The sequence below is a fragment of the Diceros bicornis genome, chromosome 16 (genome assembly GCF_020826845.1).
Source record: "Diceros bicornis minor isolate mBicDic1 chromosome 16, mDicBic1.mat.cur, whole genome shotgun sequence".
NCBI classification, from domain to species: Eukaryota; Metazoa; Chordata; class Mammalia; order Perissodactyla; family Rhinocerotidae; genus Diceros; species Diceros bicornis.
Window position 1 is genome coordinate 3,743,503 of NC_080755.1, and position 22,046 is coordinate 3,765,548.

General features: G+C 39.1%; 1 protein-coding gene and 1 non-coding gene across 25 annotated transcripts in view; one reads left to right on the top strand and one right to left on the bottom strand.

The window, feature by feature from the left end:
* The window catches only part of EPB41L3 (erythrocyte membrane protein band 4.1 like 3), a 236,230-nt gene that overhangs the window by 37,052 nt on the left and 177,132 nt on the right, over positions 1–22,046 (bottom strand). For all 24 annotated transcript variants that reach the window (XM_058556652.1, XM_058556654.1, XM_058556647.1 and 21 more), the window contains 5 exons: positions 13,959–14,063; positions 12,849–12,891; positions 7,195–7,270; positions 5,107–5,325; positions 4,658–4,745 (listed from right to left, as the gene is read on the bottom strand). In XM_058556652.1, coding sequence (XP_058412635.1) covers positions 4,658–4,745; positions 5,107–5,325; positions 7,195–7,270; positions 12,849–12,891; positions 13,959–14,063 — 531 coding nt within the window. The remainder of the gene's footprint in view (positions 1–4,657; positions 4,746–5,106; positions 5,326–7,194; positions 7,271–12,848; positions 12,892–13,958; positions 14,064–22,046) is intronic.
* LOC131415530 (U6 spliceosomal RNA) lies at positions 18,435–18,541 on the top strand. The gene has a single exon (XR_009222495.1). It is a non-coding gene; the product is annotated as a U6 spliceosomal RNA (small nuclear RNA).

Below are 22,046 nucleotides of genomic sequence, written 5' to 3' on the forward strand. Positions count from 1 at the left end.
GTTTTTTTTCCCCAAAGCCCCAGTAGATAGTTGTATGTCATAGTTGCACATCCTTCTAGTTGCTGTATGTGGGACGCGGCCTCAGCATGGCCGGAGAAGCAGTGAGTCGGTGCGTGCCTGGGACCCGAACCCAGGCCGCCAGCAGCGGAGCGCGTGCACCCAACCGCTAAGCCACGGGGCCGGCCCTAAATAGTTGTTTTTAAAGTATAAACGTACTTCCCCAAAAGGCCCAGTGGCACACTGCCCAGTGGTAACCACTGCACAATATGGGTCACACACAACTACAAAGACATTTTATACATGTGTAGGGTTTAGTCTTTTTGATCAAAAGTGGGATCATGCTATATTTGCACCAGTTTTTGCTCTTTGCACATTTCATCTTTAGGTCATTTCCTAGGGACGCATGACGCCCAGAGGTCCCTAGGTCATAAGAGACGTTACAAAAAGCTTAGGAGACCTACAATGTGCAGTCTATGCCCCCTCAATGTTGCGTTCGGGTAAAATGAACGTCTGTAGTGGCCCTGAGTGGAGTAAAAACCAAGGACAGAAGGCAGGACCGTGTGTGAGGCACAGTCTCCACCCCCTCGTCTTCCTGGTTCTTGGAAGCAGGGGGCACACGGAGGCGAAGCTGAGGCCCCCCACCACGTTCATCCGCAGGGCTGTCCTGGCTGTGAGTCAGTGTGCAGCACCAGCAGAGAGAGGGGGCAAAATGGAAGAATCCAAACAGCAGATTCCGACTCATGCATATGGTGGGAACTAACTTCCTAAATCCTGCCAGTGCAAGGCACAAGATGAACATTTCCAGAATCAAAAATAAATATTTTGGTCTATCTCTGGGAAATATAAGTTTACAAATGCAAACTAATTAGTTTAAAATGAAATATTTTACCTTGGTAAAGCATCACTCCATTAAATTTGAAATTATAGGAGTGGAAATATTTGATGGCAGGATTTTACAACATAGTAAAATTTGAAGAAAACTCAAAGAGGAGAAAGTGCCCACACTTATCAAGGGCTTTAATTTGCAAGGGGAATTTAAAGAGCTATAGCCTGATGCTGACAAGTAGCTGGCATTATTGATCCTTTAGAACCAGCCAATCTGCTTGCACAACCGCTCAGAGGTGACCACCTCATACCATAAGCAGATATGCAGGCAGGAGGAGGACTGTTTGAATAACTGCTCTTTGATTCACTTTCTTTTTGATAAATAAAGAACATAAGTTTAGGAAATATGCCTTTGACCTAAAGAGAGAAAAGGACATTTAAAACCTTTTTCATTATTTTCTCTATTTTTAAATCACCCATGTGTCTGAATCCTAAGAAAACAGACTCCCTTCATGGGGAAGATCAGGAAGGCTCCTTAGATCCCCGCCTTCCTGTCTGACATACACTTTTCTGTGTCCCTACCTCATCCCATCATCTTTGGCACGACCCGAGCAGACGGTGCTGCCACAGACTCCCACTCCTCCCTCTCCTCCTCGAGACTGTCAGCTGGTGGAAGGCAGGAGCTCTGTTAACCTCTGTAACCCCAGGGTCAGCACAGTGCCTACCCAGCGTGTGTTAAGCTGTTACAAGTTTGTTGAAAGAAAAGGCAGATGAAGAAAGAAAATGTCAGGAATAAGTGGGGTTTTAAGTTGGATGAACACCTCCATTTCATTAATTGCACAGCAACAGAGAAATGATGCTTTTGATACCAAATTTTCTGTCGTGGCCCACAGTATTAAGGTTAGTTTGATAAATGTTTTGTATTGAAAGCTACACAGCAGTTTTTCTGGGGGACGTGTGTTTCCCTGTCAACAAACACATTTAATGCTCCCTTTAGCATGGAGTACTGAAGGAACACCTGGATGGTCTCAGTCTATCACGATTAAAATAAACAAGTATACTATTCCCTTAATTTAAAATCACTGTTTAAATTTTGCCATCCTTCAGTATCACTTGGTCCATGGGATATCCGAGATGGATTTATATCTACATTTTTGAAACTTATATGAAATAAATGACCCTGATACAACCTATTCAGACTGACGTTAAATGATAAGCAGAGACGGTCTTCAAGCATTTAGAATAGGTTTTCCAAAACAAGAGACCATCATCTAATACGACTATTTATTCTTTATACAGATTTGGAATCCAAGGTTACAATTCAGAATTTCTAAATGGGTCCAAATGCTCAGGGCCTTTCATGTCATCAATAGAAGAGAAGCATCTCATTTATAACTGGAAATCAGCTCTAATTTAATTCAGTCAATTTCCTTCTTGAAATGATGGAGTGCGGCTGCATGAGAAAATGGAGTCCATAACCAAATCATTTGTTATACTTGAATATTCAGATGAACTCCTATAACAAGCTGCATTTGCATTTTCTTAATTCTATCTTTTTTAATTGGCATAATTCAAATCATATTAATGAATGAAAAAGCAGCTATTTTAATTCAGTAGCTATAGCTATGTTAAGTGATTTTATTTTTACTGATAGGAACACTGACACATCCTGAGTTGCACTTCCCTAAATGTACGTCCTAATCTCTTATTTACTTATTTTTCCTGGGCAGTCAGTGAATCATCATGAGTAATGTAACTCAAAAATAGCTTTTGAGGGCCGGCCCGGTGGCTTAGTGGTTAAGTGTGCACGCTCTGCTACTGGCGGCCTGGGTTCGGATCCCGGGCGCCCACCAACGCACCGCTTCTCCGGCCATGCTGAGGCCGCGTCCCACATACAGCAACTAGAAGGATGTGCGACTATGACATACAACTATCTACTGGGGCTCTGGGGGGGAAAAAAAAAGGAGGAGGATTGACAATAGATGTTAGCTCAGAGCCGGTCTTCCTCAGCAAAAAAAGAGGAGGATTAGCACGGATGTTAGCTCAGGGCTGATCTTCCTCACAAAAAAAAAAAAAAAGGCTTTTGAGTCACTCAAATTTTCAGGCTGCCTTCATTTTCTTCTCGTTTCTTTATTTTCTGGCCACCCAGGGACAAACTCCAAGAGAAAAAACAATCTTAGTGTGTGTCCTCATGTTCTTTTAAAATCCTCATCCTGTCTTATACCTGACATAAAATATGAAACATCTTTGTTATCTAAGTGCAAAATAAGTGAAAAAACATAATAATGAATTGGCAAGCAAATAGAGCTACACCTGCTATTCTAATTACACACAAATGTCACAGAGCTTGTCATTTAGTGTAGCAGCACCCTCTGGGATGAGCCCAGCCAAGTCCCAGAGACGCTGCTAGTGCTCAGGCAGTACTCATCCTGTGTGAGGTAGAAAATGGTCCACAGACATAACCAATCAGACATGCATCTGTTTGATGACCACCACTGTCTTACCCAAATTCACTGTGGATTAATGCCGACCAGGGAGCAGCTCCACATGCAGCATCAACAGAACCTACAGATCACAGATTTCCTACCCCTGGGGCCTCAGAGTGGAGAGAGGTTTGCTTGAATAGAGCCAGCTGAAACTCTCTTCATTTCCTGGACCCAAACTTGACTGTGTAAGATACTCACTTGCCTGGAAGCCTGTTAACTGCACATTCTTGCGAGTCCCAGACTGTGAAACTGGTAACTGCTCTGTTGGACGTAAAATGCATATTCCCACAGAGGAGCCCCGTTACCTCGTCAGCACAAAACAGAATAAACTGCCCTCGAACTTCAAACACTGATCTTTTTAACGCTGCTGAAGTACCAGAATCCATCCCTAAGATCCTAACAAATATCGTATGTTTTGATGGTAACAGTTTGCATAAAAGCTTGTCTGTGCTCCCACAGTACTTTTATCCACAGCTGTTCAAGTAACAGACTCACAGTCCACATGCTCATTCTCTCACTGCTGAAAAATACAGAGATTCTGGAAAAAGTAGGACGTGGAGTAAAAGCTGCTCTATGTATCCTCACAACCTCAATCTTCCCACAGTCCAATTCCAACTTCTTTCTTCTCAAAACTCTATAGCCAACATATAGCTTTAACATTTTACCAATTACCTATAGGGAAGAAATCCTCAGACTGGGTGGTTAATTTTAGTTGAACTTCAAAATAATAACCTTATTTCAAAGTGCTGATTATTTGTCAGAGTACCCAAACTTTAGAGAAAGAATTATTTACATTTAACATGAATATACTGAGTCCCTGGTGGGTGTCAGAGCAGGGGCATAAACAGTTCTTGGTACATAACAGACGTGACACTTGGGTCTTGAACAATCAGCCAAGTTTAGACAGGCAGACAGGAAGGAGCAGGTCAAAGATGGAGATATTCAGGGAGAAGGCTGGGACAGGGACTGGCAGGAGCAAAGGACACATGTCGGCACAAAGTGGGAGATACAGCCGTGACGGGGAAGGTGGAGTGGGCTGAGAGCTCGCTGTGTGAAGACAAATCTCTAACTGAATCAACAGGCAATTGGTGGCTTTGCCTACTGTGGGCTTTCAGTTGGCTGAGGCCAGGAGCAGCGTGAGTCTGAGCCAAGCAGAGCGAACCCCTCAAAAGAATATCAGAGAGCTAAACCTGTTCCATCACTGAGCAGGCCTTAAAAGGCAAACAAACTTGAATCTCCCAAGTTTTCATTTACACGAACTGAAGCAAAAAGCACCAGCTTATAACAATAACAACACTGAATTAAAGAAAATTAAATAGACAGTTTGGAGTTTAAAAAATGCATACCTTGGCATGATGTAAATCTACCCCATACATGGATAGTTTTTTGGCATTTTCCAAGAAATGCATCTCTGCTTCTGCTGGTGTCATTCCTCTGATAAGGAAAAGAAAAGTATTACAATGCTGCTTTGCTTCTGCCTGGCGGGGCTGTGATATTTCCCACTTAGCTTCCTTGCTATCTACTAAGCAAGCCCCCAGAGAGGCACCAGCAGATTTGTGCTCTGAGGAGGGGAAAGAAGTAAAAAGGAAAATGGCTTTTAAAGAGAACATCATAAATAGACTTTCTCAGTGAGAATGTAACTATCCCAGAATGGTACCAAGTACCGAGCCCCACTCTGCTCAAGTCCCATCCACAATGTGCTGAAATTAATCCTGGGGAAAGTGGGTAGTATAAGGGATGCTCACTCATTCAGGCACAACTTAAATGGAATGCTCCCAGGGTGTTTGCCACTAACCTGTGGCTCTTGTGCAGTTCAATCACTTTATCTTCCAGCTCTTTAGTGTGGTTTGGTGCAAAGCGGAACTCACTAATGTAATCATTCCCACATTCATCTGGGTCATAGTCTCCAAGTTCTGACTGGACAGTGTAGGAGCCCAGCAGTGCCAGGGTGACAAAGGAGCAGGGCAGCCTTCCAGACACAATGTCATCTCGCAACTGTAAGCAGAGGTAGTACCTTCCAGGAGTCAAAAGGACAAAGCAAAAAGCCGGCATTAGGATACATGAAAAGGAGACCACTCAGTACCAATAGTGTTGTATGCAATTTTTCCCTGTCAAATAATCTCACTAGGACAAATTTTCTTGCATCTATACTTTGATCTAGATATAAGAAGAAAATACTTGGCTACAAAATACAATACTTAAGAGCATCTAGAAACAACTCAATGTTCATTCTAAAATAGGGTTTTATTAATAAAGCACAGAGTAAAAGAATTCTAAAGACATATTCCTCTACCATCTTTTAAAATAATGTTTGAAGTCAAATGAACAGTCCCCAACACACTCCCTAAAATCTCTGGTCGGGGGAATTATAACATAAACATAGTGCTCTTAAATATAATTATTAGGTCCCAACTGGCTGTAAGGATATCTAGATTAAAGGTTCAGCCATATGACCAGGACAAACGTCAGGTAACGGAAGAGCTGCGCCATCGTTAACTCTGCTCTCAGGTCCCTGTACGCCCGACGAGAAGGTCTCTATAATCATGGATAACTTCTGTTTCAAGTTCTCATTGTTTTATTTAGATAACTTCTTACAATCCAACTGACATGAAGACTAACTTTGAAGAATTACTACAGAAGACTCCAAGGTAAGTGTTAACACTGATGAGCTTTAACAACGCCTTTCACAGCCCAGTGTATATGGGTATAGTAACAACATACACCTCGTAGCTGTCATATAAGAGATGAATTGTTAACCTGTTGAAGCTGAGGGCTACAATAAAGTCTTAAGGTCCCCCCCAAATATGATTTTAAGCTGATGATACAATCAAACTCCATGTAATTCAGATACAAAAATTTCTATACATTTCACAGGTTGTACAAACATTACACAAATAGATTGAAAGGAACCATGCACTGAAGGTCAAATCCAGGTATACACAGGCTCTATAACCATAAATTAGCCATGATTAAACAGTTCTTCAGAACTACTAAACAGTGTCTTGAAGTAAGAAATTATAAATTTTGTTTCAGTTAATGCAAATATAAAAGAAATTCTCTGGAACTAGTTTTTACCCTTCTCCTAATATGCCTGGTGAAATTATTTTTAATCATAGCAAGTGACTGAAACTTTTTCTGAAAAGCCCCCCAAGAAGGATGTGAGGCTTACACACTGCACAATATCACTCTGATTGGCTATAAACTTACTACGAAACACAGTCAGAGTCAGGGGTTCCAGAGCAGAATGCAGAGAAGCCTGGACGACACATATCAAACCCACGATGGCTGCATAAAGAGATCCTTCTCACACTCAAAGTTCAGCCACCATGCTAGAACATCCTTATGTTAGATTCCCTTCTTAATGTCTTCTTTCCCAAACATCAATTAATCCACATAGGGCATGGAAAGCAAACTCTTACATGGATATGTGTTTACGTGTATCTGTCTGTGCACATGGACGTGTATGTGATTTTTTTAAACAGCTGTCATGTGTCAGATTGGTGATATAAAACGTATAAGCAACCAAAGACACATTTTCACTCTAAGTTTTAAAGCAGGAGCACTAAGAACGGCTATATCATTTAAGGCTGGATTCCACCCAATGTGGCTGTGGCCGGTGAGTGACAGCATCTCAGTCCTGCGTGTTTCCCACCAGGGTCAGGGAGAGGGAAGTATTAGCTGAGCACCAAAGATGCAACTGTGAACAGAGATGATCTAGCAAATCTTCTCATCAGATGTTTGCTCGCATTCAGCAGCTTTTTGTGTGCCATCTCAGTGTGGATGACCATAAGGTTACCAGACGTAAATAGCTCTTCTCTGGAGAACTTAAGAGAAGCACAACTCTCCCAAATGCCTGCCTTTTTCACAGCCAGCTTTCAAATACCTGGTGATATCTTCAGAGAGCTGGGCGGGGTCTGGTGGGTAAAATTTCACATTAAATGAAAAGTGCCAAGCACCATCTGCAGAGATGAGAGAAAAATTAGAATAACGTCTCAGAAAATCCCTTGATACTTACTATTCTAATCGATAGCTAGAACTGCCTTAATTCCAAGTCCTAACACCCAGGCAACTTTTGATCATTAAAGGAAAACAGGGAAGCCTCCATTAAATGCAATCCACAGAGAAGCTGAAACTTCTCCCCAATCAAATACTTTACTGGAGCTTCTAACTAGCAAGGGAATTGACTAAACTTCCTCTCTTTCTCAGAGACAAAGGTAAGCCTTCGAAAGAGGGGAAACAAGTGAACGACACTCAATGTACTCCCCAATCGATCAGCCCTCCATTGGACAAGTCTGGCGGCAACTGGGTCTCCTGCTGTGAAGTCCTGGACAGCTCACACACCAGCATCACAGACACAGTCCCGTCCCCCTCGTCCTTTCTGCTTTGTTGGTACAGTCGAATCCCATCACAACACACGTCAAGGGACTGTTCAGACATGTTTATTTTATAGGAAAGGTCTGTTGTAGTGAATAAGAAGTGAGCTGCTCTATGGGCTGAAAATTCTTTTCTTACTTGGGGAAATTTCTGATTAAAGAGATACCTGAATGTATTTACTGTGCTTTATCAAATCCACACCTCCTTATCAGCCCATCACGAGGACGGGTCCTCTGTACACACTGCCATTCTCCATCCTGTGGCACCTCCTTACGGCCGTTCCAGCAGAGTCAGCCTGAGGTCAACTCCCAGGCACCTACTCTGACTGTCCACACATACACTTGAAGCCTTATTAAGCTCTCCATTTTATTAATACTATCCATAATCATGTATGGTTTATCATTATAAACATGAAAAAACAAACTTTTCTTCTTTTCTACATTTACTCTTTCTCGACACAACCCCTCCTTTAATTTGTATTCATCTTGTGCTTTCCTTCTGGCCTTCCAATGCAGTAATTTACTGAGGACCATGTGTCCCTTCTCTGGGACAGTGTATACTTGTTCCCTCCATCCAATAGCCACAGTGAAGGGCCACAGAGTAGGCCTGCTTGTATTCTGAATGGGCCACTGGAAACGTCCCCCTACTCTCCCTGGCTTCTGTCCTGGAAGCCTGTCATCTATGCCACTCGTCACAGCCATGGTCTTCCTTTCACTCTGTGATTCTGTGACCTCATAGTCCAGCTCTCAAGCTTCATATATCTCCTAAGACTTCCAAACACTCCCCATTAAAGACTTCTGGAAACTCCCTTTTATCCCTGACCCCTTCCCAAACATTCAGAAAAAAGGGACAGTATTTTAAGTCCTTTCCTTGCATTATTCTCTTGCATATGTGGCACATACTTAGCTGCACAGGCTCTCTATACTTCTGTCATAGATGGCACAGTCCATTTATTAATTCTAATTTATTCTTGACACCCCCTTCATATTACACTTGAGGTTCCCCACGGCAGAGACACTAGCTGAGGTGCCTTATAACGGACTTGGCAGAGGACCAGGTATTACTGGGTACTTAATACAACTTTTAAACCACTCAGAAAATATTACTGACCATGGGCTTTAAGAATTATAAGCCATAAAATATCTTTCAATCAAATATATTTCTAGTGATTATTTTCCCCACTGTTCTCAAAAAAAGTCCTTTTGTTATTCTAAAAAGAGTCTGATTTGGTTTTCCTTTCCTGTTGACTCCTATGCACTTTCTGCTAAAATGGATCCCCCTTCAATGCTTGCCAGTGGTGAGGTTCATCAATGAGAGCTGGCTTTCCCCCAAGCAACTGGAATTAAAACTAATGGATTAGTTACGGGAAATGGATTTACTGCTCTTTTATAATTTTTATCCACTTTAAAGTATGCCTTGAATCCAATGACTAGTTTATCAATGTAATTAAACAATCTCATAATAAATTCACGGTAAAGGTTCTAAGTTGGAAACTAAGAAGTATTAAAAGTGTAAGAAAGATTTTTCAATGCAAAAATTCTCATTCCAGGAAAGTGAGTTTCAAACTATAATGGGCCTAGGAAGCATCTGAGGTGCTTGTTAAAAGCTCTACCCAGAGATTTTTATCCCAGAGATTTGGAATATGGGCCAGGAACTTGTGGTTTTAATAAATCCCCTTGTGGTTCTAACGTAAGTAGGCTTGGAGACCACACTTTGAAAATCACTAATCCTAAGAAATCTACTTTCCTAAAGTTATAACTCAAACAACCACAAGGTTTTGCAGGACATTATTTTGAAACAGTGGGAAAGTTTAAGGAAACTATAATCTATACCCTAATCAAGAAAAAAAATCCAGTTAAATAAGGCATAAAGCTTGAAATTAATGAGAGAGGCAGATTAAAGGTCAAATACATATCCCTGTAAAGAATATGGTAGAAACAAATCAACCAGGAGGATGTGATTATGCAGTGAATGGGCTTGCAAGCCTGTATCTGCTCAGATGATAGCCCTGGTTATAAAGAGGAAATGAAACAGCTTGAATGCCTTAAAATGATATTCCTATAATGTTGATATAGAATTTTAAATCACAAATTTATGATAAATAGAAAATTGTGAAACTGAAGAGAACTCATTCTTATGAAAAAATTCTAATTTTATTCTTCTTCGTCTGCCAAATCTTAAAATTTCTAAATATACTGCATTTATAGCATAAAATTATTTTATATCACATACTTTATGTCATGAAATTACTATACTATAAATATACTACATTTATATCACAAAATATAGAATATTTAGAAATTTTAAGATCTGATATGCATAAAAGATGACTAGAATTAGAATTTTTTCATAAGAACAAACTCTTCAGTTTCAGAATTTTCTGTTTCTCATAAATTTGTGACTTAAGATCTTTATCAGCTTGATTGTCATGCTCTTGAAGATCTCATTCTAGAGACACATGATGGACCTACAGCATAAAAAGGATGGAAACATCCTTTTATTGTTTATATTTAGGACGAAGAGGTGATGGTACAATAATTACACTAGATATGGTAATACTTCTTTGCCGTGGCAGAAGGTAAATTTTGTGGGCATTTTGGTGCATGGGAAACAATAAGGAATACAGATAAAAATATCAAATTTCATTAAAAAAATACTAATTTTCCTTGTTTCCTCCTTTATCTGAAAGATTGTCACTCAGTTTTCTTTATGTTGTAGTCAAAACATCGCCAATCAACATGATGAAAATATCCTTCACATCTCATGTTCTCATTGTCCCCTGAGCATTCTTCTCTTAGGAAGGTAGGAGACAGGATAAATGGGAAGTTTAGGAAAAAAAGAATTCCATTAACAATAGAAAAGAAAATTGACTGTCTATACAGCCTTTCTCGTAACAGTATTATGACTTATCCTTGAACATTTAATATATTTTCAAAGTGCTTTTCAATTATAAATTACCCAAGTACAAAACAGTATTTTGTTAATTAGCTGAATACAGAGAACTTTATGCACACAAAATGTTAGGATATATATTCAGCATATCTGCTTTTAATAACTCCATAAACAGATTCTCAGAACATACTCATCATCTTACACCTTGTATTAGAACTCTCTGGAACAAAAGGAGGGAGAGTTTTCACCTCCTTATCATAACCGTGGCTGTCCCTGACTTCAATCCCAACTTATTTCTATCAAACTACTTCATTATCAAGTTTCTGGTTAGTGAATACACCAAATTTCTCTCAAAAACATGGTAAAGATGTTTTAGTTGTATGAATAATCAGCAGACTCTCTAATATCTAGAAGTATAGTGACCTTTTTTCTTTTTTTGGGATATTATTTAGCATTAAACCATTTCAAACTGCTCACTACTAATTTCCCTTATTAGTACCTGGGGTCTTGAGATATCGCAGCACATTCAAAGGCACTAGAAAGATCTGCTCTCTCTTTTAATAGTAAACTGCTGAAAACTTTAATGGAAATGATGTTCTTATTAATAAACTGGTCTTAAATTTATTCTTTAACTAGAATTAGTTGTTCGGGAAAATTAATCTAGATTTTATTGATGAAAAATGAATTGCTTTAAAAAACTATTTAGTCAAAATTATAAAGATTATCCATGTTTATGGTAAAAGAAAGAGCTCCAGAAAGGGCTGAAAGTAAAAACTAAAAAAATTTCTCTCTCTCAACCCCCTACACTGCAGTGCCACTTTTTCAAGTATTTGCTATTTATATCTTTTGTGCTCTGCCAAAATTTTTCCACACACCTATATATGCATAACTTTAAAACCAATATGATTTGTTTGTCTTACTAATGAGAGCTAAGACATATTTATTCTATCTCCTTCTATTTAATAGCTGCCTAGTATTTCAAGGTATGGCTAGTCCATGATTGATTTAATCATTTCTTTATAAATAGATATTTCAGTTGCTTCTAGTTTTCTGCTATTGCAAACAGTATTATAATGAACTTTCATACAGGTACACATATGCACATTTTCTTCTCTTATACAAACACTGGATAAACTTCTGCAAGTAAAATTAGGGGTCAAAGAATAAGCACATTTTAAATTTTAATAAATACTGACACCAAGTGTCTTCTTCAAGGGTTGTACCAATTTATACTTCTACCAATTGTGTACATAACTGCCAGTGTGGGGTATTATTAAACTTTTTCTTTTCTTTTTTTTTTTTTTTTAATTTTTTTGTGAGGAAGATCAGCCCTGAGCTAACATCCATGCCAATTCTCCTCTGTTTTGCTGAGGAAGGCCGGCTCTGAGCTAACATCTATTGCCAATCCTCCTCCTTTTTTCTCCCCCAAAGCCCCAGTAGATAGTTGTACGTCATAGTTGCACATCCTTCTAGTTGCTGTATGTGGGATGCGGCCTCAGCACGGTCGGAGAAGCGGTGCGTCAGTGCGCACCCGGGATCTGAACCCGGGCCGCCAGTAGCGGAGCACGCGCACTTAACCGCTAAGCCATGGAGCCAGCCCTATTAAACTTTTCAAATCTTTCTTAATCTGACCTTTTGAATGTTTGCAGGGCATTATTAAACTTTTAAAATCTTTGCTAGGTGAGAAATGTCTCATTTTAATTTGCATGTAATTGTTAGTAAGATTTAGCACCTTGTCTAGTACTTATTAGCTGCTTGTATTTCAATTTTGTGAGTTGCTCATGCCATTATTTTGTCCATTAGGAAATATGCATTTCTTAACTTGCCTTTAGGGACCAAGAAAAGAGGTTGCCACTGGACAGCACACTTCAGTCTGAGTGGTTATTCCATTTCTAAACTATTAAATGACTATTACTTTTAGCTTGAGTTTTATACTTTCATGGCAGTTAGGCTTAATACAACATTAATAATTAAGTTTGGAACTTTTAAATGATTAATCACCAACTACAGCATCCCTTGATGAAGTCATATTTCACATCTGTGTGCAGGCAAGGGAAAAGTCAAATGTCACAGTCATTTTGTTCCTGAATTGTGATGTTAAAAATGGGGATCTGAGCCAGACCAACCCACCATAGAGAGAATCGGAGATCTTAATCTGACTTTCAAAACACTGTACTCACACTCGCCATGGGGGTATGGGCTACCAATTCAGAGAACTCTACCCTCTGAAAATCTTCACACCTCCACACATAATAATCCAAAAGGACTTACTTCGAATCTGTTTTTTAATTTCCTTAGCAGGGTCCAACCAATTCTGAAAGGGAAATGATAGTTTCAATTTGAATCAGAGAAGAATAAAAATGACTTAGTGTTGATCAGGCAGAGATGCACACTATTATATTTGAGAGTGAGTGGCTCTGGAAGGCCTTCCAAGCTGGGTCCTTCCCGCACAGCTGGTGGCCCTTCACCAGGTCCCACGAGGGCCCCGACTCTGGTCTAAGGAGAAAATGCGTATGTGCACAATTGATGCTTGACAAAATTCTTTTCTTTGACAACCATTGCCTTCAAGGATTCAAGCTAGCACAGAAACAGAGGAGGAAAAACTAGTGGATTCTATGTTCAAACAAGTTACTAGAATAAACTAAAGATACAAATAATTTGACACACTGATGTCCTAGCCATCCAGTCCCACACAGTGACTTTCTAATTACAGAGTCTTAGGCATCTACTTAGAAAACTTTCCTAACAAATGAACACTTGTTTGAGATTTATGATTTTCTTCTCAGAACACTCAGATGTTTAACAATGAAGTTAGACATTGTCCAGTGAATTCAGTAGATAATAAGTATGATTCATGGCACAACACCAAAACAAGTAACATCTATTAGCAAAATTTCTGTGACTCAGTTTCCAGCACCAATACAATGGCAACAACTTCTTCTTTCTTATTTCTCAGGTAGTTGTGGGGATTAGTGAGGTAAAGCCCTGAAGAGACCTCATAAGATGAAGTAAGAATAGGACAGCACCCAGTGAACATGTTTTCTATATAACTATCAATGTAGTTGATTTTTATTAGCTCAAATCTACGAAAATATACATCCCCAAAAAGCACCATATAAAATGCTTTTCTGGAACCATAAATAACTCCAGCATGCAAAACAGAAACACTGACTTGCTGTTTGCAGAATATTCAAGATTAAAGGAAGCTGTCAATAATTTCCTTCATGAAGAGATAAGGTGAATAACAGCACTTAGAGACTCAAAGTAGTAAATGTGGAGCATGAGGGGAGGTGGATAAAATCATTTACCAGTTTTAGTTCACCTTCTTGCAGTAATGAGTAGTTTATAGCATAATATTTTGTATTGTTTTTAATCACTCACCTTCTGGTTTTCAGCATCTCGATACGTAAGCCCAAAGTAGTCTTTTTCTAGCAAGTTCAGATGTTCACATACTTTATCAAACAGCACTTGGCCTCTGGAGCGTTTCTATGGAAAACAAAACAGAAAAGCAAGTTAACACACACAAAAAAGTTCAATCAATTACCATAAACAAAAATGGGTAGAATTTAAAACATTGCTTGCTGTAACTGTTCAGTAAGCGGTGATCAAGTGTGAACACTTCGCCATCTCCTTTTTAACTAGTGAAAAAGCTCAATAAAATGGACCTAAACCTACAAAAGTAGCTAGGGAAATGATATGGTGCTTGGAAGCCTCAAATATCTTGTGCAATATAAATATCCTGATAGTGAAAGGAATATTATAAAGGACCAACACAAACCACGTTTCAGAATGCCCAAACTAAATTCCCCACATTATCAGATTCTGAACCTGTGAAGAATTAATCCTATTCCTTGTCTTAGACCATCCCTTAAAACTTACTATACCAATCCTTACCTAGAAATTCTAGCTATGGATCACTTTCTAAAGCCTGTTAAACTAACTACATCAGTTTATTTTTTATTTTTGCCACAAATTTTAGTTTTGTATTACAGTGTTCAAACTTCTCTTAATTTCTTTTAGAGAAAATCCTTTCTATTAAACATAAGAAAATGTTCATTAAGTTTAAAGATTTTAGTTGTCATTTATAAATATAAGTTATAGATGTATGTGCTACATTTTTGGCCATAAAGCAGTCATTAGGAGAAAGGAACAGTTACAGCGAGCAATGTTTTAAATTCTACCCATTTTTGTTTATGGCGATTGAACTTTTCACCTGGGGGAAAAAATCCATCAGCTTAATTTACTGTGTCATCTAATCCTTCAAAGGTCTTTCAAGATGGCCTTGGAGTCTGAGATGGATTAACTGGCAACAATTAAGCTAAACTACTTTTTGTTTGTGTAGTACCAATATTTCATATCTAATACATTAAGCATATTTGTCTTTAAGCTTTAATATAATAATTAGAAATATTAAAAATTGATAAACATTGTGCATGTCAAAATAATAAGTACTCAGAAGACCTGTAAATGGTGTGTATTACTGTGCAAACATAATTATATTGGAAGTTAATTACTCAGTCCTCTCAAGCATGACAATTTAGGAAAAAACATCGATTTATGATAGAAAAGTAAAGCCTGAATTGTAGCTAGCTAAATAATCAATGATGTATTTGAAAAAAATTTAATGTATGAAAATAAATTATGTTAGCAAAACTACATAACATTGCTCAATGGATATGAACAAATGGTGTGACAATGAAATGCTGCTTGATGGTTTAAATCTTTTATTTATAAATAATAGCATATTATTTCTGAATAATGCTTAACAAATTATAAAGTTTTCACAAAAACTTGGTCCTTCCAATGCTTCTATTGGTGTTATCTCCACTTTACACATAGGAACAGAGAGGTTCAGAGAGGTCAGATGAGAGAGGTGGTATTAAGTAATAGCTATGAGCGGTGGCTTTAGCAGATAAACCTGGGTTTGAATCTTCATTATGTCCCTTGCAGCTAAGTGAACCTCTCTGTTTTTCCCTATGTAAAACAGGTATAATACCACCTAATGCTTTGGAATGGTTGACATTAAAATAAAACAAAGTATTCAAACTTGATCCTGTGATGGCACACGTGAAGCCTTCCACAAAGGTCAGCTATTACAGCCCTAGTAACTGGCAAAGAGCAGAATATGAATGTAGAACTTACTATGCATTCCTGCTGTAGGAACACAGCTACAGCTCCTTGTGGCGCCAATAAGCAGCATTAGTATTAACACGTCCTGCTCTTTCTTTAGACATCAATTACCTGCTTACTACCTAAAACCTTTAGTTCGATCATAATATTTACACACACATACACAAACCCCACACAAATACACATCAGTGTCTGGCTAAGTACTTTCTCAATGAGTAAAAAACAAATCGAAACAAAACAAATACAAATAAACTTTTCTCCACAAAGCCTCCTATATCTTCTAACCTAGCAGACCACAGCCAGCCCCTCAATGGAGGAACTGTTTCTGAATATGCTGCAGGCTGCCCTGGGCATTGTTTCAATCAGCTGTCTTCTGGCTGCTGTGTTCTTCCTTTTGTCTGATAGGGGGCATGGATTAGCTCAAGCACAGGCTGCTATACTAACTGGCTCTTAGTTTTCTAGCTTCTCACATCGTGATTTCCATTAATGACTCATAGCTCTCTCCTGAATAGACCTGATCTTCTCTTACTGAATATTTTAAACATATTTTGAACACTATAAACAGTTCTTAAGACAATTATGTAGTGGTCCATTCTTCACACTGGACTTTTGTTTTGTTTTCCAGCAAGACTGGCCCTGTGCTAACATCTGTTGCCAATCTCCCTCTTTTTCTTTTTTCTCCCCAAAGCCCCAGTACATAGTCATATATCATAGTTGTAGAGTGGTAGCTCTTCTATATGGGACGCCACCTCAGCATGGCTTGATGAGCGGTGAGTAGGTCTGCGCCCAGGATCCGAACCGGGGAACCGGGGCCGCCGAAGTGGAATGCGTGGACTCAACCGCTACGCCACCGGGCTGGCCCCCACACTGGAGATTTTTTTTCCGACCCTGAGAACCAAGATCAGTTGTCTAGAATATACTCTGGATGGTTATATGTAAACAATGAAATCCCTACCTGCTCAATATCACCACAGCCACCAGTTAGCTGGATGACACTGGAAAAGCCTTTTAAGTTATTTGGGCTTCATTTTCTCATCCCTGATTGAGGATTTAAGACTCTACGGGCTTGAGGCTATGACTGGGCCCCCTTTGCTGATGGCAAAATTACTAATGTGTAATCACATGACACACATACATAATGTGCATTACACACACACACACATACATAACGTGTAACGTGTGATGCTATAACGCACTCTTCCCCGTGGAGCCCGGGGGCGGCTGCAGCGCTATTCTGCACACTGTGATGAGAAAGACACTGCCAACGGATGGAGCTGGGACAGGACATGGAGTTGAGACTATTTTCCAGCCCTGGAAGGGATCCCCTCTGCAATCACTGCCAACTCCTAAAAACCCTTGATTCTTCTAACACAGATGATTTTTTATTCTAGCACATTATTCAACTTTACAAGTTAATTATTTCTACTTGTTGACATCTGCAAGCATCTTTAGGTAAATACGTCTAAAATATGACTAAAGGTCAACAATCAGACCAGAACTTTTAGAGACTTTATGTTAAATATTTGGTTCCCAAAGACATGATATTCATTAAGTGATCAAATCTAGGTAACTTAATGTCATTGGGTGTGTTTATATATAGCCATAACGAGATAAGAAGTGAGTAGACTAAAAACAATTTTGACAGCGATATTCTAAATCAACGGATAGTCAACCTCAGCAGAGAAGACTAACGGTTTCCAGTCTTGTTTGCTGTTTCCCGTGAGTCGTTTGGTCATGCCTCTGACTCAAAGGCATTCAAAGTTCACGTAAGCATTCACTATTAACACATGAACGTCCAGAAAAGAGGATTTTGCTTTCCTAGAGTAACAAACCAATCGTGGACTGCCCACTTTTTTCCACTGAACAATTGGATTTCTGTTTCTAATAGAGTAAATAGAAATATTACAGCCCAACAATCTGAAAGACTTTAAATATCCTGAGAATGGTAAATCCCCAAGCAATTTAAACAACTTTCATTCTTATCTATTTTAATTTGTTCTTTAATTTTAAAATTTTCCAAATTGACTCATGAAATTGTTGGGTGTTAGGAGAGGTGTATCAAAAGAGAAAAACTTTAAGAGAATGAAAAGACAAGCCATAGACTGGGAGAAAATATTTGCAAACACTACATATCTGATAAAGGACTGGTATCCAAAATACAGAGAACTCTCAAAATTCAACAATAAGAAAAAACACAAATTAAAAAATGGGCAAAAGATCTGGACAGATACCTCACCAAAGATATCCAGATGTCAAATAAGCATGTGAAAAGATGTTCACGTCATATGTCATTAGAGAGTTACAAATTAAAACAATGAGACACCACTACACACCTATTAGAATGGCTAAAATCCAGGACACAGACAATAACAAATGCTAACAAGGATGTGGAGCAACAGGAACTTTTACTCCTTGCTGGTGTAAATGCTAAATGGTGCAGCCACTTTGGAAGACAATCTAGCAGTTTCGTACAAAACTAAACTCTCTTACTATAGGATCCAGCCAACACGTTCCTTGGTATTTACACAAAGGAGTTGAAAATTTATGTATACACAAAAACCTGCACGTGGATGCTAATAGTAGCTGTATTCAACACTGCCAAAATTTGGAAGCCACTAAGATGTCCTTCAGTAGGTGAATGGATAAACTGTTTTACAATCTAGACAATGGAATATTATTTAGCACTAAAAAGAAATGAGCTATCAAGCTATGAAAAGACATGGAGGAGTGCTCGCCTCGGCAGCACATATACTAAAATTGGAAGGATACAGAGAAGATTAGCATGGCCCCTGCGCAAGGATGATACGCAAATTCGTGAAGCGTTCCATATTTTTTGGTGAACATGATGTAGTCTATGCAGAAACAGAAGTATAACGATGTACACCTGAAGTTTTTACAATGTTATAAACCAATGTTACTGCAATAAACAAAAAATTAAAAAAAAAAAAAAAAGACATGGAGGAAACTCAAATGCATATTACTAAGTGAAAGAAGCCAATCTGAAAAGGTTACATACTGTATGATTCCAACTACATGACATTCTGGAAAAGGCAAAACTATGGAGACAATAAAAAGGTCAGAGGTTGCCAATGGTTAGAGGGGAGGGAGAGATAAATCGGCAGAACACAGAGGATTTTTAGAGCAGTGAAAATACTCTGTATGATACTATAATGGTGGATACATGTCATCATACATTTGTCCAAACCCACAGAATGTACAACACCAAGAGTGATCCCTAGTGTAAACTATGGACTTTAGTTAATAACAATGTGTCAATATTGGTTCATCAGAGGTAACAAATGTAGCACAGTAACGTAAAATGTTACAAATAGGGAAGGAGGGGAGAGGGGAGCGTGAGGGGTTATATGAGAACTCTCTGTACTTTCGACTCAATTTTCTGTAAACCTAAAACTGCTCTAAAAACGTCTATTAGGCGGCCAGCCCAGTGGCATAGTGGTTAAGTTTGAGGGCTCAGATCCTGGGTGTGGACCTACACACTGCTCATCAAGCCATGCTGTGGCAGAGTGCCATATACAAAATAGAGGAAGATGGGCACAGATGTTAACTCAGGGCTAACCTTCCTCAGCAAAAAAAAAAAGTCTATTAATTAAAAAGAGAGAAACACTGACAAAAATACTTGTCTTATTTTAAATTGTTAATAATTTCTTAAATACTTAAAAAGGTTAATAAACTCCAAATGATTTTACTTTTATCATGAGTAAATAAAAAAAATTATTGAGTAAACGTTTCAGAAAAATAAAAATCTTTCATCACAACACACACCAATGATAAAGTAAAATCCTTCCAGGAAAGGCAGTCACCCACTCCATCCCACGTACCATACCCAGGAACCTCGAGTCTAAAATGCCCATGAGCTACACCAAGATGATCTGGTAAGGAACACAAGCGGGCGGCAGATCACAGTGACTGCTCACAAGTGGCACTGCACGAGCAGGTGATCCAAACTACAAACAACGGATATGAGGTCTTTGCTGAAGTTCACAGGTTTTCTTTAGGCACAAATTCAGGAAGATATGTCCATCATCACCACTCAAATACAGAAGATGAAATAAGCTTTTCTGCAGCATTAATGAAATTCCTGCAAGTCAAAGGTCATTCAAGATTTTTACAACAATGTTTGTAAAACACTGGCTCTCAACGTACGGCTCATCAACCAGCATCACCCAGGAAGTTTGTACTAAATTTTTTTTTTTTTTTTTTGTGAGGAGATCAGCCCTGAGCTAACATCCGCCAATCCTCCTCTTTTTTTGCTGAGGAAGACGGCCCTGGGCTAACATCGGTGCCCATCTTCCTCCACTTTATATGGGACGCCGCCACAGCATGGCTTACCAAGCAGTACTTCGGTGCACGCCCGGGATCCGAACCAGCGAACCCCGGGCCGCCGCAGCGGAGCGCGCGCACTTAACCGCTTGCGCCACCGGGCCGGCCCCGCGTACTAAAATTTTTATGTGCCTACTTAGAGGAGCAAAATTGATTTAAAATTGATTTTAAAAATCAATTTCAAAATGCTTTAGTATGGGAAATTTCAAACACAAACAAAAGTAGAGAGAACAGTATAATGAAACCCAGAACACTCATCATCCAGTTTCAACAAATGCCTTCTGAGGACCACAAGCTGGGTTCATCTATAGTTCTACTCAACTCATCCTCCCCCTGGTTATTCTGAAGTATCTCAGCAAATAATTTTATCTCTGTATGTCTTAGTATGTAACTCTACTCTTTTAAAAAATGTAATATCAATACCCTTATCACATCTAAACAAAATTAGCAATCAGTCCCTAATATCACCAAGTATCTAGTCAGTATTTCAATTTCCCCCATTCTTTCAAAGATTCTTTTTTTCTTTTTCAGTTTGTTTGATAAGTGCATACACTGCAATTGGCTGACATATCTTTTTAGTCTCTCTTAAGCTGCAAGTTCTCCATTTATCTTGGTTTTCCCCTGGAAATTAATCTGTCTAAGAGACCAGGTCGTTTGCCTGTAGGGTTCCCTCAGTCTAGACTTGGCTGTTTGCATCTCCATGGTGTAACTGAAGGCATTCCTCTGTCCCTTATATTTCCTGTAAACTAGTAGTTAAATCTAGAGGCTTGATCAGATTCTGGTGTCACCGTTTTCTGTAAGTGATGCTGTGTAATTTCATCAGGAGGCATAAAGTGACTCTTGCCTTTTTTGTGGTATTAGCAATCACCAGCAATCACTGTCATAGATCCATTAATCTGAATTTGCAAGATGGCGATATTCTAATCCTAATTATTCCTCCTCTACTTATTACAGTATGCCTATGAAGAGATACTTCTCTTTGTCAGAATTATTTCTTTATCCAGTGACACAATTTTATGAGGAAAGTCAGGATCAGTGCTCATTCCTTTCCCTTCATCCAATTTCAAGATAATGAGTTGGCTCTCTATTATCATTCGAAAGTCACCAATTTTTGTTTCATACGATCACTATGAACTCATGGATTTAAACAGGTTTGGGGTGTTTCAGTCCAGTACAGGCATTACTCATATTGATGTTCTAACTGTCCCCATCTGTCAGGTCTCATCCCTCACAACGCTGCTCCCATGCACTTCCTTACAGCATCCCCATCCTCCCAGCCAATATGACGTCTCTCTCCTTTGACATTTGTGCACCTCAGAGCACCAAGAGGGCACTCTCCATATTCCGCCCTACATCACAGCTGTCTGTGCACTTACCTTACAGCCCTACTGACTATAATGACATTCCCAGTGGCATCCTGCCTCCTGTACTTAACTTTTATGGAGCTCCATTTTGGTCAAATACCATTAAGAGATGATGGTGCTCAGGGCAGGCCACCCTAAGATGCACCACTCTGGTATGCAGATTATTTTGAGGTGAAGACAATAAAGACTCAGAACACTCAGGAAGAACATTTGAGTTTCCCCTCCCAAACTGCCTAAAGAATTTCACATTGAAGATCTGTTTCAGGAAGGAGCCAGATGCTACCAAAAATTCTGTCTCTCCCAGGCCACATTCTGCCAGACAAACATTTACATTTATAAGGGAAATCTCCATTTGTAAAGGTATCTCCCTCTCTGTATTGGGAACAGGGGGGGATGGCCTTATCTGTGCAGTACAGAATGAGAGGACTTAAATCTACATATCCTTGATTACTGTAATTTCTGTCTCCCTTCTGTCTCCCTCTCCACCCCCAACATCCTCCTTTGTCTTTAGCTGAAGATGGTATTTAAGACAAGAATCTCTGCCATTTTGTTGAGAAACTCAGTTTCCCTGGTTTCTCCCATGTATACATGTTATTAAACTTGGTATTATTTTCTCCTGCTAACCTGTCTTTTA